Genomic DNA, 19,125 nt, shown 5'->3' with positions numbered 1-19,125 from the left:
AAAGCAAAAATACTGCACAGGGACACACATAGAAACAGAAACAGTATTTCCAACATGGAGGTAAGAGAGCCAAACCTCTGAGGTGACAGCTTCTTTACCTTTCCTCCTCTTTTGCTCAGAGACCGCAGGCTTCAGTACCATTGATTCTAGCAAAATCTAAATATTCTAGGGTCTTTCACACCTATGAAACTGGCTTGCCTTAAACATGCCTAATCCAATTTTACCCCTTAAATGGTGAGTTTATAAACTGCAAAGATCCATGGACTTAGATGATTTACTACCTAAGCAAAAAGAAGCTGACATTTTATTCTACACTTTAAGTATCAAAATGCTACGATTTGGGATTCAAAATATAAAATCTAGATTCCAACACAACTGTGATTCGATACTACAGAATGACAGATGTTTGGGGATTCATATTTTTCTCTGAACAGTTTCAAATCTACTTTGGATCAGATATGCTTCTGGTGCGACAAGCTGGATTTTTTTTTTAGCAAACGCAAATTTCCTGCTAACAGGTTAGAGACACGAGAATAATTGGACTTACCATTAATCACCATAATCTAGAAGTTTTTTCTCATATCCAAGTGCAAAGCTGTCCAAATAATTAGTTCCTCTGAGATCTGTTTTCAAATGAAAGATCTAAATAATCCTGTCATTTCTGGACCAAATGCCAAGCTGAGTCTACTAAGGAGGATGCAGGTGTATGGACTCCACACAGAGTAATTCTAAATTGGCCACAGAAACACTTAAGGGCACGATGATATGCCGCATGGGCTGAGTTTGCTTTTAAAAGCCCCCTTCCCACCAACTCCCTTCCAGGCACTTCTTTGTTATCCATGTGACATATTAAGAGGAAGTGCTAATGTTACACAGATGCATTAAGTCACACAAGCGGTTTGATGCATTTTCCTGCGCCCTCAAAGCATTACACCACAGAGGTGTCCAGATGAAGCAAGGAGCAGACTGCGTCAATACCATCCTAACCTGTGCTCTGAACATGCATTACAAAGGAGTGCAATTACCCAGTCTGTGCCATTAGGCAGCATTAGCCAGCATTGCCCATCACTCCTGATTAATAATTGAACTCAATCCATACAGGAGAGCTCAGGCTAGTCTGGAAGATGCCTTCTAGTATGCATTAGAAAGGAGCACCTGCAGGGGCCTCAGAGCACTTTGTCCATTTAACAAGTCAATCTATGAGCTACAGTAAACTTGATTATTAGAAACTGACGATCCCACTTTTGAATATTCCTCTGCTTTATTGTTCGTCTTTCTCCCTCTTGGTACCTTGGTACCTTGCCTCGGGCCACATACAGTTTTATTATGTGCTCTGTAGTGGGTGCTCCAATGCATGACCCAAGCCCTCTTCACAAGTGAATAACTCCTCCACCAGCTGCCAAAAGTGCCCTCAGCTATCAGCCTTTCTTGGGAATTGCTTCTAATGAAGATAGTCACTTCATCCAAGGTCAAGTGCCTTCTCAGCATAGCCTCATCCAAAGATGGTTCAGCAAGAACAAGTAAAGGCCTACCCCCTTATCCCAAATCAGGGTAATTTGGAAGAACCATCTTAGCTTCAGAGCTCCCTCCTGGGCTGGCTGAGCCTCGGTTGTGGCTGCACTGCAGCCCACACCTCCCTCTGTTCAGCCCCGCCTTTTCTCCTCTCTCAGGTATAATCCCACAGCACTTCCTAACAATCATCCTGCATAGCATTTCCACCTCCTAGTCTCTTTCCCTGGGGGACTCAATCTGCAGCTGGAAAGAAATATCTATACCTTACCTTCCACCTCAAGAAGCCACTGTAGGGGTCAAATAAGATCATGTAAGTGAAAGTTTCTTATAAATTGCAAAGGATAAAAAAGGAGCACTTATTACACTCCCCCTTTAACTAAGACACCATTAAATTATGGAGCATTTGTGCATACAGCAAACAGAAGTGCACCTTTTCTGTGGTCTGCAAGTTTAAATAAAAATGGGGGTCCAAGTTTTCTGAGCAATGAATTTAAATAATACCGATACCATACTTTAGTATATTATATCACTTAAATTTTCATTGATTTATGACAAGTCTTCAATTCATCCAAATTTGAGGAGCGTTGCCAGGCTTTAGGAAGTAGAACACCTTTTTCCAAAAAGTAGCAAAATAGTTTGGTATTTGTGAGTCAGGCGAATAACAGCGCTGAGGCAGGTATTCTTGTTATCACTTACTTACGAAGCAGCAAACAAAGTCTTAGAAGAGTAAAGATACATGACATGGGCCCACAGATTCTGCAATCCAAGGGAAGTTTCTGGCTCAGTGCTCCATTTAAGAATGTCACTTCCTCAACAGGGCCACACAACAGAAAATAAATACTTTTTGAATTTAACAAAGTGGAAGGAACTGGCCCAGGCAGGAAGAGACCAATGTTCAGAGAGGATCCACATACATACTGCCCACCCCAGGCCACTCTCTGTCACTATGTGCCTGTCCACGAAGCAATGGAGCATAAACCCAAGCAAGAAAGAATCAGATACACTGTCACCACACTCACTGTGGTGAGCACCCAGAGCCCAGTGGAAAATATCCTGGGATCCCCAATTTCTGTTGTTTGGTTTTGGGGTGTTTTTTTCCCCTTTCATTTGAATTGCAGTTTCTTTAACTGCTAAATGGAAAATTTTATCATGATGTCTTTGTGTGTTTCTATGTGTGTGTGTTCCTTAATTAAAAGGGAGTGGTGACAGGTCTTTAGTATCAATTAAAAGTGCTACCACATTTGGGCTAACACACCCACAGTACAGTGATACCTACAGGTATAATAGAGGTCAGAGTGTATGTGTGTGTGTGTGTGTGTGTGTGTGTGTGTGTGTGTACATGCAAATACATGAGCTGGGGATGGGGATAGGCATTTTCTTGGCAATACAGACATCAGGGCCCCAAAATAAGTGATGTATGGGCACTTAATAGTAGATAGGAAGGAAGGGATAATAAGGAAGAGATACATTTCTATTCCTACATCTTTAAATGCCCAGACCCATTCCCACTTTTGCTCTTGAAAAGTACAGAGCACTAAAGTGCCAGTTGAACAATTTTAAGACTCTCAAAAATATTAGGATGTCTACAACAATCAATCCAAAAATACGATGCTCTAACAAATCAAACCCCAGATAACCTAAGAATATGAATAACAGTTTTTGAGAAAAATGAACTGCCAACATCTGACCTCTAAAGGAAGCAGGAATACACACAGTATGTGTGTAAGATGTACCAATCCAGTTTCAACAGAAAAGATGAAGAAATGTATTTTCTATGTGTTCAGTTGTTGGGTCTTGGGAAAGAACTCAGTTACCAATGAACTATCAATGGTTAAAGTTACAATTTCTGTCAAAATAAACCATAATAAAGATCCCTTCCCAAAGGAGAGAACACCTAGAACACCAGTTTTTGTGGAGAATCTCAACTACCGTGTTTACTGCACTGGGGAACTGAATCCAATACAGTGAGGGTTAAATGTCAGCCCAGGCAGAGAAATTGGGAATTGCTGTAATAGGTGAGAAGTTCAGAATTTTCATTCACAGAACAATTGTATAACTTACGTGGAGAGTGGAAATTACACCTAAAATAAAACCACCAGAAATAAGTGAAATGCATTTAAATGAAACATGGTTATCCTCGTTCACTTTACAAGACTTTATCTTTTAAAAATCACCTTTAATCATTTTCTCTTTAGGTCAGTAGGTTTAGGACCTATGAAAACTTTGTTCTTTAGTTTTGAACGTTAGAATTCTAAGTCTTCCCAAGGTCATACCCTAAAATCTGATGAATTCCTCTACTTCTTTGTAAGACTCTATCTATATAATCTGTGATAACAAGAAGTCTATCTTACTGGACACCAGCAAACTTCTTGGATAATTTAGTCCTGATTTTAGCAACCCACGTCACAACTTGACAGACCACAAGTGCATTAAATTGACCCATAACAAAATTTATATGGCTTTTTAGAAACAGCATAATAGTCCATCACTTAACATTAAACACCATTAATTGATGGGTGCGTTATTTTAGTCACCATAATAAGCATGAGTAATTAATGAGTGACTTAAAACACTGTTTCTTGCACAACAGATGAGCCAGGCTCTCCAATCTCCCTCGTGTGAGCCCATTTCCTAACCATCCATCTTAAAACTAAAAACTTGAAAGTCATCCCGGACAAACTTTCTGCCTTCGGGAAGGTAAAACACTTTTCTCATTTTATTCATCATACTCTTGCTACAAACCCTTGACAATTATAATTAAAAACAAGCATTTTACTTTTTCATGTTAAATGACCTCCTTTTGTGCATCCAGTTGTTGTCTTGGCTTGAAACACTGCTCTAATGCACCACCTGGAAATTGTTGCAGAGAACAAATACTTTTCTTCCAACATGCTAATTATGTATGTTATAAGTTATTCTGGTTTTTTTGAATTACCAAACCCTGTGATTAAATGATGTTTAGAGTACTCAAGTACTTATCTTTATCCATTAAGAATAAACATTATTTTTTAAATGTCAACAAACATGACCTTCATCCTCTGGAAACAGAAAACCATTCTATCTTAACTAGAAATGTCTTTTAACAATTAGCCAATATCCTGTGATCTTTCAAAAACTGACCTGGGCATCCCATCTTTTAGGACTGACATACACATAATTTTCTCTAAGATCAAAAAATGTTTTGCTTGTTAATGAAGAGGGAATATTTGATGGGGCAAACCTTACTCTCAGAAAGATTTCCTTTGAAATTCACATAAAACAAAATCACTTCCTTTCAGAAGCAGTGAAATAATGATATTGTATGGAATGAAAAAAAAAAGAAAAGCAATCATCACTGTAGAGATAATGTACCTTGGATTTCCAAACACTCTTAACTCAATACATTGAGTAATGAGCATTTTTAACAAAAGTTTGATTTGGTCCTGAGCTCAAAACTTAATTATCTCAAGTTTAAGCCCCTACTCACTGATCATCCTCTGATTTCAATTCTGAAAAAATACATTTCAATTGGAATTAGCTTCTCCTGAAACATTCCTAAAATGTATATATTGCTCGGCACTTGAAACAACATGGAAATATGTTATCTATTTCAGCAAACATGAATGTGTCATGTAAATTGTATTTTTTAAAAATTATTAGTAGGTTAGAGAATGTAGCCCCTGGATGTTGCTCTGGAAAAATGTTGCATGAACCAAAGATTCTAACAGACGTTCAACTCCTCACTTAATTACATTGAAATTCTCTGAGAACACAAATGAAGTTTCACTGTCATTTAAATCACAGCTACTTTATCCAATCATTTTTAAAAAGGAGAGGTTGGATCACTGGAGAGATAATTTATATATTTTAATAAACATCTTTGTAGTATTGCGCTATTCAAGAAAAGGCTACATTGCCTCGTGTGCTTCTGAGGGTTACTTTATTTTTAGCAAGGGAAGTTAAGAATATTTTTTATATTTATATAATATCTCTCAGACAAGCATATGAGAAAACTTTGCAAACAACATCTTGCTTTATTTCTCACTATTCACAGGTGGAAAGAAAAAAATTAAATCACACACTATTTTGCACATGAGAGAAAGGAGGCAATGGGAAGGGATGTAAATTACTGAAGGTACCTTATGGTTCCTTTTCTTATAATACAGCAGAGTTTGCCCTTGTTATTTGGGGTTTGAAGATGTAAAATAGCATTATGTCACAGGGCAAGGGAAGATCAGAGCCAGAAAGAGTGGCTTGGTGTTCTGCGGGGCTGGGGCATGACTGCTGTTGCATGCAGGATATACTAAAGGTCCCTACTGAAAATGTCTCTGCCCTCAAGTCTTCAAACTCTACCATAATACTATTATTTTTTGAACTAAGCACCTGATCCCCCTGGAGTCTTCCTTTAAAGGATAGCTCCTCCTCTGGGGAGGAATCATCCAGCAGCCTCTTCCACTTACTCCCTTGTTCCTCATTATAATGAATAACGTTATCTATTCATATCTCACATTTATAGGACACGTTAGCATTTACCAAACATCTTAACCTATATCATTTCATTTAATCCACACAACCCTATGTGCTATTCTAAAACCCCATTTTCGAAACGAGCAATTTAAAGACTCGAAGAGCCTACAGCCCTAAGCAAAGTCCACCAGCTTCTCTTTAACACATGGGATTACACTTTCAGCATTCCATCAGCTCAATAAACACTGCATCCCCTATCATGTGCCAGCAGTGGGCCACAGAATCATCAATGAACCCAGGATTGCTCCTTCCACCCAGAGACCTGGGGCAGATCCCTTGGCCTATAAGACAAGGATAACAATATCAGCCCTACCTAATTCCCCAAGTAGAATAAAGCAACATAATTAATGTGGAAGTGATTTGAAAACTGCAAAGAGAGCTAAATGAACTGGAGGTGTTGCTATTCACACCTTCCTGGGAATTAGGTGTCAGGTTGCCTTCAACTTGATAAAAGCCAAGGGCTGCAGGAGATTCAGACTGTCTGATAATAGATCTATTAAGGGGCAAGGGAAGGAAGAGCAGCAAGAGCATACCTCCTTCTAGACACGATGATATCTAACTTCTCCATTGGGTGAATGATCTCTGGGTGCTAAACGGCATGAAGACAGGGGGCTCCCAAACGCAGCTGCACAAAGCTGAAGTTAAGGGCAGGGCTGAGCAGAAACACCATGGGATTAAAAGATCGAAGAGAATACCTAAAGGCTCTAGAGATGGTTCAGATCTGAAGGAACTGCCGAATTTAATGGGTTTAGAATTCAAAGCTATTACCACACCAGGAAATAAAAGTGGACATACATTTGAATCATGGTGGTTCATGAATTCGTTTTTTTCCCTCATTTTTACATCTCTGTAATTGGGATGAATCAATACAGTGGCACATCATAACTGTCCATATTCTCTCTTTCTTACAAATATGTCAAATAACAGTGCATCTTAAAATTGATGGTATATTAAATTCAGTTAATTAATATAGGATATTTTCAATGACCTGTTTTGAAGCCTGTTCAAAGGGCTGCTTTCCAGTCATGTAGCATGATCATGCTGTCTTCTCTGCTTTAATGGACACACTCTGTTCAGCCTCAGGGTTAACTTTCCCTCCACACTACAGTCTGGTGGGCTCTACAAATCTAGACTAACTGCAGGAAGCAACAGCCAGTTTCCCTATCCAGTGACAGAGTGGTTGGGATCAAATCACATCAGCTCTCTGCTCTTGAGTCCTCTGATTGGCTCCCTTAAAACTGACTTGCCTTCTTTTTGAAGTTCTGTATATAGCAAAGCTTCCATTATAGCCCTACCGGTGCAACTACCTGGATCTATCTGTCCCTGCTTCGAGAAGACCATTCCAAAGCTGAGCTTTGAGAAGCACACTCAGGGTTGTCAATATCCTGGTTCCTTTGCCCACCACCATTGATGTGGTTCTAGCTCTCATCCTTCTCTGTCAGAGTTCAGCCTGGCCTGTTTTCTGACCACAACAGAAAAATCACGGGAAGCCTACCTGGCCTCAAGATCTACTTTCAGTAGCAACTTCTACAGCAAAAGTTAAGATTCATCTCCAAAGCTTACAATTTGAACACATCACAATGCAATGCAATTCTATGCCATTCCATGCATTTGTCATATAACAGAGACCTGTCATAAAGCATGTAAGCTTGTTTGGTCTGACATTAAAAGCTTGTATAAAATAAGACATTCAAAGTGAAGAAAAGAGAACCTCTAAATCTCAGGAAGAATCAAAAGGAAATACACCAATAAGTCACTCAAAAAAAAAATAGGAAAAAAGAAATGTTAACCACATGTAGAACTATGTGGGAAAAGTCTATGTAAAGAACAACCAGGAATTGCTTTGTTTTTTCACATCAAAATTGCTTCTAACACCATACTGTAACTATCAAGTTAGTTGATGCCAGACCGCAGCACTGTTACACACACACACACACACACACACACACACACACATGCAGTCTTTTCCAAGAGGCTTAAACTGTGAATGAAAAATACATTTTCAAATCAAAAACAATTTAAGCGAATATAATCAATTACTTTACTCCCTGCGGCCTCATTTCTTTTTTTCCTTTTCAAAGCCTGATTCCCCACTGCTTTCACAGGCCAAATTCCAAAGGCCTCTCCTGGGGATCCTACCTGAGACCAAACTGTGAATTTATTATCAAAATTCAACCCCAATGCCTTTCCTTGCAGAGAAGAAATAGTACATGAGTTCCACCAAAAACCAGGTTGCTTCATGATTTTATCTTGGATTCATCATGTTATTTAAAGAGATCCTACAGGAAACACCTCCCTAAACATCAGTTAAACGAGAGACAAATAACCAGTCAAGATATTCCTTGATAAGATCCTTAAAAATTATCTTTAATTGATGCCAAATATGAACAGATCATAAAGTGACAGAAGCAAGTAAAATTGCATAGATGAAAACTATGCGCTTCAGCTAGGTTCTCGATTCATAACATTCAACGTCCTCTACCTGACATATTAAACAGTTAGGGCAGGGGAAATGCACAGCAGGTGAAAATGAGACACATCCTTAACTCAAGGTGTAAGCAATTGGCAAACTCAAGAAATAAATTAGTGCTTTTTCAGCTTCAATGGTTTGTTGTCCTGATGGTGCACTTTAAATTAATACTACTCAATTTTTAGTTTTCAACCTTGGTAATACCGTATCGTTAATGTAGAGGTATGTCATATAGAGTCCATGCTGTTGGCTTACAGCTGCTGCCTAAACAGCTCCCAGACAGTGCACTGAAGAGAAGAAAGGTGTTTCTGCAAGTTTTGGAGAGGAGACAACTTTTGACCTGGAATATTTTGCAAGGGGTCTTTTGTGTTTTGTTTTCTTTTCTTCCCTCACACCATTTCTTCTTCTTCTCTGATTATGGTACAAAACTCTTCTATACTCTGTGAAGTCTCATGTCATAAAAAGTAGACTCCTACTTAGCTCCTACATAAAAATCACTGGGACTAGGGCTAATCTCCTTAAAGCTAATAGTCCTGAGGTCAGCAGGGCCTCACCCCTTACTTACACATTGGACTTCCTAAGAAAGCCCATGGTCATTTTGCCTGAGCAAAGAGAATGGCATTTGATTCCAAGACTTCTGAGACTCCCACCTATACCCTGAATGAGTTCGCACAGTGACCCAAGGTAATGCAACAGTTTTGGTTAACAACTCAGCTTCTGCCCACTTCTTTACAAAAATGATAAGTAACGTACATTCTTCTGAGGTTTACCTGAGTCATGCTAAACATGTTCGCATATACCCTGAAATTCCGTGATATAAATACAAGTATTAATACACCGCATGGTGGATGAGAGCCCACCTCCTGAGACTGCAATTCAACTTGGGTTGTGTCTGGTTTAAAATTTTTCATTTGTTTATTTATCTTCTTGAAATGAACAAAAACATCAAAAGACTTCATCTTTTCTTGACAAAACAGGAAGGTAAAATGGCTGTTTGGCAGTTTACATTCTTTCTAACAATTCTATACTATGGATGGTTACCACCCACCAATTCTCACCTCTCCCAGGAATGAGTTGTCCCTGGAAGAAAATGGGGAACTGCCTTCTGCGATGTGCTCTTTCTCCTTTTTTGTTCAAGGCAATCTACCAAACAAGGAATTCAATCGTAAAATTGTTAAAAAGCATGTGTTTTGAGGTCTCCTATACTAAATGGGAGGGTTAAGAAACTATTTTTACTGACTCTTCAGATGCTAACTAATTTGAAAAACCTGTAACTCTATACAACATAAAGAAGGCCCTTTATGGACTAAACCAAATTGCTACTTAAAGAAATCTGCTCACTTAACATTTACGAGGTTGTCTCTTTGTTTTTTAATTCTCAAGTGAGTCAAGATTATGATGTCACCTGTGCTTTGGTTCCACCACAGTGGAATTTAAACCTGTTGCACAATTTCATTTTAGAGAAATGCCTGTCCATCAGCCATATTCCAGAAGAATATGCCATTGGTTCATTTGATTTTGCTAGGCTAACTCACTAACACACTCCCAATGAACTACTTTAACTGATAATCAGTACTCAATTCTCAAGGGGGGAGAGAGGGAGGGCTGTGCACAGATGGGGAAGGGGAGATGGGAAAACAAAAAGCTTTCCTGGCTACAATCTGTCTTCTCTAAATCTGAGGACAGAGGGAATTAATGTCTTTGGTCTCTCGAATTCAGATCACTTGAGGTGAGTTAACCACTTCAGAGATGCTTGGATGGCTAACAGCCTGGATGGGACCCAACCCTTCCACTTGCCACCCTATTGAACTAGGGGCCCAAAACACCGGAAGAGCTGAGCTATGGCTATTAGCATGTCAGAAGTCTCTCCTTCTGGAGAAAACAAGTATTCAGGGCATGAGCCATTAAAGCTCAAGACTGAGGAAGGGGAATCAAAGGTAAAAAGCCCACTAAAATAAATAGAAGTAAGTAAACCAAAAGATAGTCATTCCTTAATAGGCCGTTTTGTTCAGTGCACCTTCAGGTCTACAAAAACATTTCAGCACATTACAGTGCAAGGGGTAAGAGCTTTGTCAAACTTCACATGCCTATGCTACACAGATAATCCCTGTACTCCATTCCTACTGACTTGGTTGCAATGAGCTACAGATGGATAAGCAGGATTCACTTCCCCCCTACTACCCAAATTCATAATAATTCATCCCAGATCCCAGGCTGACAGGTTCATGCATGCAGCACTTTTTCCTGTAACACATGCAGAAGAACCCCAGTCCAGCGAATCTATGAGAGGTATACCAGGTAGCCAAAGCCAGTCTTATCAGTCTTGGTCCCGTTTTCTCATCCTCTGACCCATCCATCCCATAGTACTGAGTGGATTATTGCTGTTGACGGAGTGCAGCGTTTCAAGTTCTGTGTGTCCTAGACCTCAAAGTCTAAATAAAAGATCAAGATATCCCCAGAAACTTGGGGGAGGTTGGCTTTTTTTCCCAACTGGAGACTTTTAAGCAGGTAGAAGAGGAATAGCCAGGATGAGTCAAGTTTCAAAAGAGAAGGAAACATCACAGGGGAGGGTTTAATGCCCTGTGGTCAGATGCTGTGCAATCCTTGGCCCCTTGTCTTCCATGATGTTATGTCAGTCTTATAGATTCACAAAAGCCGCACAGGAAAATAAAATATCCATGTTCTTTCTTTCAACTGAGTCAGCCAGCCTGGGTGTTACTCTAGCTTCTTGGTTTATTGCCTCACTGCTAGTTCTAGGATAAGGTGGGGGAAGGGATGGAAGTAACAGGGAAGATTTCCAGAAGAAGCAGGGCAGGAATGTAAGGTGGGCAGCAGCAGGCAGCCACATGCTAAGTGCAGAATGAAGATTCCCCACCTCGGTGTCCTTAAAAAGGTTGTGAGTGCCTCTCCATTGGTGGACAGCTGCTGGGCCCCAGAGGCCTGTGTTATGTGGCTCTCTTTCAGCTAGACTCGGGGTCCTCACCATTCTCTGGACTGAGTGCCTGGGGCAGCAGAAGTTAGATGCTCTGCCTGTCAAGTGACTGCTAGGTGGGAAGATCATAGGAGCATCATAGAAAATATCTGAAGGGAGTGGGCCAGGAGGGAAGGCCCAGGAAATGTAATTATGAATTCAGTGTTCCCACATCCACACTGATGCCTGAAAAGATCAGACAATCAGAGATTTGCAGAGTGCTGTTGCTAACAGAGGAGAAATAAGGAGCGTTGCAAGGAACAATACACTGGACCTGAGGAAGCTTTGCATATCCAGAGTGGCCCTTGACAGGAAATAAATTCCCAAAAACTTTATATTGGCTTCTGGTGGAGGAGAGGGAAAAAACAACTTCCCAGTTCATGTCCAGTTCGAAGATGGGTCTCAGGTCCCAGTTTACATCCCAGATCAGGCTGCCAAAGGTACCAAGTCCAGTGGATGGCCAGAGAGACAGCACCCTCCTGGATCTCTCCTCTCCCCAGTTTAGGATGGTGTGGTCTTCTCACAGTGGTGAAGTGAGACAGGGAGGGTGGAAAAAGCAAAAGCAAAATATCTGTGCCTCAACCCTTCCTCCCTTTTGTTACATAACATCTCAGCTGTATTAATGGAGGCACTTTCTGCAGTTCACTGTGGGTACAGGATAAAGGCACTAAGCAACTATTAAATCAATTGGTTGAGTTTCTTCAGGGAGCCTCAAGGGGAAGGCTGAAGTCTCTACAGATTTCAAATCATGACTGCAAAAAGAAATCAGCTCTGCTTTGGATGCATACAAGAGATAAATATGTTCATTTATATCCTAAGAATGCACCAAAAAACATGCAGTATTGCACCTTTTTTGTTTGTTTGTCTGTTTTGCTTGTGTTTATTTTCAGCTAGAAAGAATACTTGTTCTTAGGTGTTGCTATATATACCTTGATGACTTATTTAGTTTTCCACAAAGCTTCCCTTTAAGGGATGGGCATATTGGTCCTCTCTCTGCCTATACCTGCACAGAAACCTGACATTTCCCTGAGCAAAGGCAGGAAAATCAACTGAGTGCCCCCCACCCCCCACCCCCCATTATTTCTTTTGGGCCTTCATCCCACAAACTTGTAATTTTTACGATTTAAAATTTTTTTACTGAAATCATGCATTAATTAATTCAAGGTACACTTTAATCAAATAGGCCATAATGCTGAGTAAGAGAACATGCTTTGAGCTCCAAAAAGTTATTATTCCCATCTGACTAACATATGCACTTAAATACAGTACTTTATTTACTAATAAAATAGTCAATAAATGAAAGAGTGCACTTTTGGTGAATGCAAATGAACAAGAGTCTATTTTTAGAAGAGTTGATTTCAACGTAAGCTTATCCCCTATTGTCTGAGTTAACGTTCTTGGCATGCGATTATAAAATAAATATGATCAGATTCAAACATGCTTACATTTAGTTCCATTTGTGCTCTCTTGCAATAAGGAGGCTAAGGTTTTACATACAGTTCTGGAGGCCAGGGATCAGAGTGCAGGACTGGTGAGAAAAGACCTGTGTTTGGCTCACCTGCAGTTGAGAAACTTAGCAGCACTGCAGACGAATCAATTAATGTGATTTAGTTATCTTTTTCTTAAAGAATAGTTTGGATTAGAAGGGGAATGGGACAGAGGGAAAATCCCTAAAGACCAGGACCAATATCAGATTTATAAGGTGCTTTATGAACCAGTCTTAAGTAATTGTGTGTGTGTGTGTTCACCTTGTCATATACAGTTCAGTTGATCAAAATAAAAACAACATTTGTTCATTGCCCATTTTGGCTGGTATATCATGTTACATATAATACATCAGATGCACTGTCTCAAATGTGCTGTGCAGTTTGCAAAAGTTTTATAATGGAGTCCCATGCAAATTTAAATTTTAATTTCTAAGTGATCGTCTGGTTTTTAGTTAAAAGAAAAAAATTAAAGAAGCCAAAGGATTAAAAATGTCTCAGTATGGGGAAGCATATGAATCTTAGTTTACCTAGACTAGCTCATGGACTGAATTGTTTTAAACCAGTTTTAGAAAATACACTTTCTTTTCCCATTTTTTAATAAAATGAAAATAGTTTCTTTTTTCCTGAATCTTGAAAGCTTCTGGTTAGCCATCCCCAAAATCCGCAATGCAACAATGCATTGACAGTTAAATAGAGCATTCAGAGACTATTTAGTAAAGTATCTACAAACAGTGACATGAGTCATAGGGTTTTTGTTTTGTTTTGTTTTTTGTTTTTTTTTTTAGTCTTTCAAGCTTCTAAGTGGGGCTTTTTTTGTTTGCTTGCTTGGCTTTTTAAACATCGGTCAGTAGTTTGCTCTTATTAATGCAGTTTTGGTTAGCTGTGGTGCAATTGCCAGTCCTGATATCGGCCTGTCTATAATGGGCTATGCTATTATTCATATCCTCTTCGATCTCCATGTACTCAGATTTGCTGATAGTAGAGGAACTGCGCCGACTGAGGTCACTGTCAGAGGCTAGATTAGGGGAACTAACGTGGAGCAACTGAGCCTGCTCTTCCCCCTCAGTTTCTCGGTGGTAGAAATAGTTGAAATTGGACACAATGACAGGTACGGGCAGGGCAATTGTCAGCACACCAGCGATGGCACACAAGGAGCCCACGATCTTGCCTCCAATTGTCACAGGGTACATGTCACCGTATCCTACAGTGGTCATGGACACCACCGCCCACCAGAAAGCATCGGGGATGCTGGAGAAGTGCGACTCAGCTTCTTCCGCCTCGGCAAAGTACACTGCACTAGAAAACAGTATTACCCCAATGAAGAGGAAAAAGATGAGCAGTCCTAGCTCTCTCATACTAGCTTTGAGGGTCTGGCCCAGGATCTGGAGGCCCTTAGAGTGGCGGGAGAGTTTGAAGATTCTAAAAACCCTTACCAACCGGATGACCCTGAGGATGGCCAGCGAAGTGGCCTGCTCGCCCTTCTGGTTTCCCTCCTGCTCGGCTATCTCGGTGCCTAGGGTGATGAAATAGGGGATGATGGCCACAATGTCGATGAAGTTCATGATGTTTTTGAAGAAGTCTGTCTTGCTGGGGCAGGCGAAGAAGCGCACCACCAGCTCAAAGGAGAACCAGATGATGCACAGGGTTTCCACGATGAAGAAGGGGTCCGTGAAGATGTTGGAATTGTAGATAACCGTGGTGTTGTCGATGCGGTGCACGGTGCCTGTGAAGTCCTTGTCATCCTTCAGCTCTGGGAGAGTCTCCAGGCAAAAGATGACAATGGAGATGAGGATGACCATGACAGAGACGATGGCTATGACCCGGGCGGGCCCCGAGCTCTCAGGGTACTCGAAGAGCAGCCATACCTGGCGCTGGTATTCCTTCTCGGGCAGGGGGCGCTCCTCCTCCTTGATGAAGCCCTCGTCCTCCCGGAACTTCTCCATGGCCTCCTCGCCCAGCTCATAAAATTTGATCTCCTCAGAGAACATGTCCAGGGGCACGTTGACCGGCCTCCGCAGGCGGCCCCCGGACTGGTAGTAGTAGAGGATGGCGTCGAAGCTGGGCCGGTTGCGGTCGAAGAAGTACTCGTTCCTCAGGGGGTCGAAGTAGCGCATGCGTTTCTTAGGGTTGCCCAGCAGCGTGTTGGGGAACTGCGCCAGGGTCTTGAGTTGCGTTTCGAAGCGCAGCCCGGAGATGTTGATCACCACGCGCTCGCAGCACTCGTGGTCGTCGTGCTCCGCCGGCCGAGGGTAGCTGCCATCCTGGGGGTGGCCCGGGGCGGCCGAAGCCTCGTCCACGTTCTCTCCAGACATCACCGTCATGGTGGAAGCAGGGCGCAGGGGTGAGAGACCAGGAGAGGGCCGGGGGTGGGAAGCAGCGGGAGAGGAGGGGTGGGGGGGACCCAAGCGGCCCCCCCACCGGAGTGCACAGCTCCCCCACGCTCAGGGGGAGGGGCTTCAAAGCCAGCAGGTGGAGAGATCTGTGACTTTGCTTCTCCTTACTTTCCACTCCACACTGCTTTTTACTCAGTTTGGAATCCCCCTCGCCTGCGGCCCTGGGTACAGCTTTTTGCCGAGAGATGGGGTGGGGGGAGGACTGGTATTTCTTCCTGCCCGGAGGTGCCTTAATGCAGTGCTGTTCTAGCGGACCGGGCCATCATTTCGGGGTTCACCCTGGCCTCCCCTCCCTTCGGTGAGCCCTCCTAGGACCGGGTGCAGAGCCGGCTCAGCAGATCCCCTCGCCTGCCACCCCCTCTGCTTCTCCTCGGGTCTCCCCCCTCCTACCCCTCTTCGCCTGCCGCCTTCTAAGCTCCCACCAGGGCGATCGATGGACGCTGCAGAGAAATAGAAAGTGATATGGGGGTAGAAAATCAGAAGAATTCAGATGGGACGGACCTACAGACACCGAAGAGCACAGACCTCTAGCTTTTTTAGAGAGCACTGGACTTTAGCTAGGGTTAGCACATACACAGAGACAGACACACGCAGACACCCGGAAATCCAAGTTTGGGCTCTTCCATCCCACTTTCCCCAATGCCCAACAACCGATCTGTTTACAACTTCGTTAAACTAAAGATCGGGAAAGCGCTGAGAGACACTGGGGGAGTTCCAGGTCCCAGGCAGCATCCCCACACCCTCGGCTTCCCTCACCCCGCGCCCCTATCCCGGCTTTTGCAGCCCCGGACTGGGGAGCCCCCTACCTGGCCGGCCGGCTTGGCGCAGGGGCGGTGCTGAGTCGGCTGAGAGCCCGAGTCGGAATGCGGCAGGTCGCCTTTGCAGTACCCGGGCGGGAGCGGCGGCCGGAGCCACGGCAGCATCAGAGAGGCACCGGGGCAAAGTCACCGCCCTCGCCCCCTCGTCCTACGCGCCTTCAGTGGGACAATCGATTGAGTGAGCCGCTACGGCGGAAATGTCCGTTCCCTTCCCCCATTCTCACCGGTTGCCAGCAACCTAGAGACGCCGTCCTCTCGCTGGTGCAGGGAGTTCCGGAGGATGCGGGGCGGAAAAGCAAAATGCCACCCTCTCCCGAGGCTCGGAAGCAAATGACGATAAACAGCGCTCTCGCCCCCTCCTAACACTATGGGAGCCCTTGATTCGATCCCGAAGGAGGCGGGCGAGAAAAAGCCTGGATCTACATGGCTCTCGGATCTCCTCCGCTTCCCGCACCCTAGCGTGGACCTCGCCGAGGCTACACGGCGCGCCGGGAGCCCTTAGGAGCTCCGAGTGGGGCAGGGTGCGTGCGGCGGCGGGTCCGCTCGGTCCATTTCTGGGCGCTGCAAGATCAGCAGAAACCTGAGAAAGAGCCTGGAATGCGGAGCAGCGATTGGCCCACTGGGGCGTGGGTTGGGGAGGGCGGGGGAGGGCAGGAGCGAGGAGGTAGATGGAAAATATGAGGGGGTGGCTTGGCAGAGGGGGGTTGTCATTCAGTTCCCACCCTTGCCAGCACAGCTTTTTCCTCCTCCTGCCAGAAAAGCCGACCACCAATCTACTTCCCTTATGGTTCACAGCCCGGCACACGCACGCTCCCTGGCCGCGACCTTCCCCGGGAATTGCACATTGGAAATGGTCAGGTCCGACGCAATGCAGGCGGCGGTGTTCCTGGCAAAACTCAGATGGGTTTGCGTTTGTGCAGTCCCACGATAATCGGCTTCTGCCGCTATGCTCTGCGTGCCATCCCGCCCCTCCCGCAGGGGTCTCTCTGCAGGGGTGACCCAGCTTGTGTCCACCAGACTGGGAGAGATGCGCACTTTGGGGAGAGCTCTGCAGTTGAGGATCACCTGGGTTTATCTATGTAGTGTTACTGCGAGGCAGTGGTGCTGAGTCTGTCCCTCCTTGACCTAGGATGGGAGTTGAAGTTTTCTTACGATCAGATTATTTTGAAATACGGAGAATGCGATTTGTGGGCAACCAAAGGCTTCGTGGGTTTGTGGGGTTGTCTGCCAACTTGGTGCTAATTGGGACGAATCTGAGAAGCAAGTCGCCTGCCCACCTCCCACCTACGTCCCTCCTCCCGCAGCCCCTTTTCTCGGCCTAGTGCCTCCACAAAACCACTTGCAAGGCTTGCAACTTCTTCTAGAAAGGGTCCGCACAGAGGCGCAGGGCAGCATGAGCCGGGGGCGTGCGCGGTGCACTAGGAGTGCGGCTGCAGCTGCTCCCCCAGAGGCGCTGAGCCTAGGTGCCCGCAGCGCTTCAGAAGGCAGCCAGCAGATCTGGTACTGCGATGGAGTGTCCAAGGAAGATGCAAGAACCCGGAGTCGCTGCTGATTGGTTCCCCTGCTGCATTGGGACCACCCTTCCCACCACCCCGGATCGCGTTGCTTCCCGCCTACACCAGCCACCACTTTAATCGAAGCCAAAGATTGTATCCTCCCCACTCTATTGTGGCTGGTGGAAAGCAGTGGCCTGTGCGGGGTTGCCCAGGAAGTGCAACGATCCTGAGTACGGAACTAGTTAAATCCCTCCTCCAGATTCAGACTCCGGCATTCCTTTCAGAAAAAGAAAAGTACTTGTTCCCTCCACTCCTCCGGATCCATACCCTGACTTTTCTTTTACGAACAATGAGTTCTCCTAAACTCCTCCGTCCCATGTTAAACGTTGCCGTTTCCCCACCTTCCACACACAATATTCCTGTATCCTAAAAACTCCACCGTTCCCTGCCTTTCTGCACTACTGCTGTATTACAGAAAGGAAGGAAGGGAAGGAGGGAGGAAATGGAGGAGAAGGAAAGAAGGAAGGAGCTATGCACTGAAGTACTGTCAAGTCCCCAGTTTCTGCTGTTGCTGTTGCTGCTGCTGCTGCTGTTACAACCCCATGGGAGATAAACCTACTAGACCTGATATAAACACTTTGGGATCATGTCCCAGCAGTACTGGGCTTCTCCATCTTGCTTTTGCACCTCTCTCTGCCTGTAGCACCCTCCCTTCTTTTAAATGTTTATAAGACTGTCGTCTCCCTAGCATCATGTGGATTGCACTTGCCCCAATTCAGCATTTAGAGACTGTCTTACTAAAAGAGATTTGCAGACTTCATGAGATCCCAGGTTCCTAAATTTAGGGTTTTATTAGGAGGCATAATAAAATCCAGAGGTTTACACCATTCCTAGCAGGTGTGTTTAGAGCAGGACTGGATCGCCAAGGAATCGGAAGAATATTATTGAGCTAGGAACTCATCATTCTTTTCTTTTTTTAGGGGGGGAGGAGCAGAGGGAGAGGAAGAGAATCTTAAGCCGCCTCCAGAGCCCAAGGGGGCTCAATTTCACAACCCTGAGATCACGACCTGAGCCAAAATCAAGAGTCAGCTGCTTAACTGACTTAGCCACCCAGGTGCCCCTGAACTCATCATTCTTGCTGCAAGCCCACAGTTGGTAGGAGTCTAAAGATACATATTACTCAAATATTTGCTCAGTCCTAGCTTTGTGTCAGTTATATTCCAGCACTGCAGACATAGTAATAACTATGACATGCGAGGTCCCAGAACTCATGGAGCTCACATTCTGGTGGGAGAGAGACACAATAAAAAAATAAACCATATAATATAACATTAGATAAAGAAAAGAAAAAGAGATCCGGAGTGACACATACAGATCTGCACGGATTGGAAGGGCCTTTGCAGCAGTAACATTTGAACAAAGCAATTCAAGATAAGAGAGAACAGGGAACAGGAAAAACAGAAGTGTAGATG

At 43.9% G+C, this 19,125-nt stretch overlaps 1 protein-coding gene across 1 annotated transcript; it reads right to left on the bottom strand.

Annotated features, from left to right (window-relative positions):
* Positions 1-12,769: 12,769 nt before the first annotated feature.
* KCNA1 (potassium voltage-gated channel subfamily A member 1) lies at positions 12,770-16,713 on the bottom strand. Its single transcript, XM_057303238.1, has 2 exons — positions 16,146-16,713; positions 12,770-15,779 (listed from the first exon to the last, which is right to left on the bottom strand). Exon 2 carries the CDS (start codon positions 15,265-15,267, stop codon positions 13,780-13,782), a length of 1,488 nt encoding a protein of 495 aa, XP_057159221.1. The 5' UTR covers positions 15,268-15,779; positions 16,146-16,713; the 3' UTR covers positions 12,770-13,779.
* Positions 16,714-19,125: the final 2,412 nt, after the last annotated feature.

The sequence above is a fragment of the Ursus arctos genome, unplaced genomic scaffold, assembly GCF_023065955.2.
Source record: "Ursus arctos isolate Adak ecotype North America unplaced genomic scaffold, UrsArc2.0 scaffold_26, whole genome shotgun sequence".
NCBI classification, from domain to species: domain Eukaryota; kingdom Metazoa; phylum Chordata; class Mammalia; order Carnivora; family Ursidae; genus Ursus; species Ursus arctos.
The sequence above is the reverse complement of the archived record's forward strand: the minus strand, read 5'-3'. Positions and strand labels throughout refer to the sequence as shown.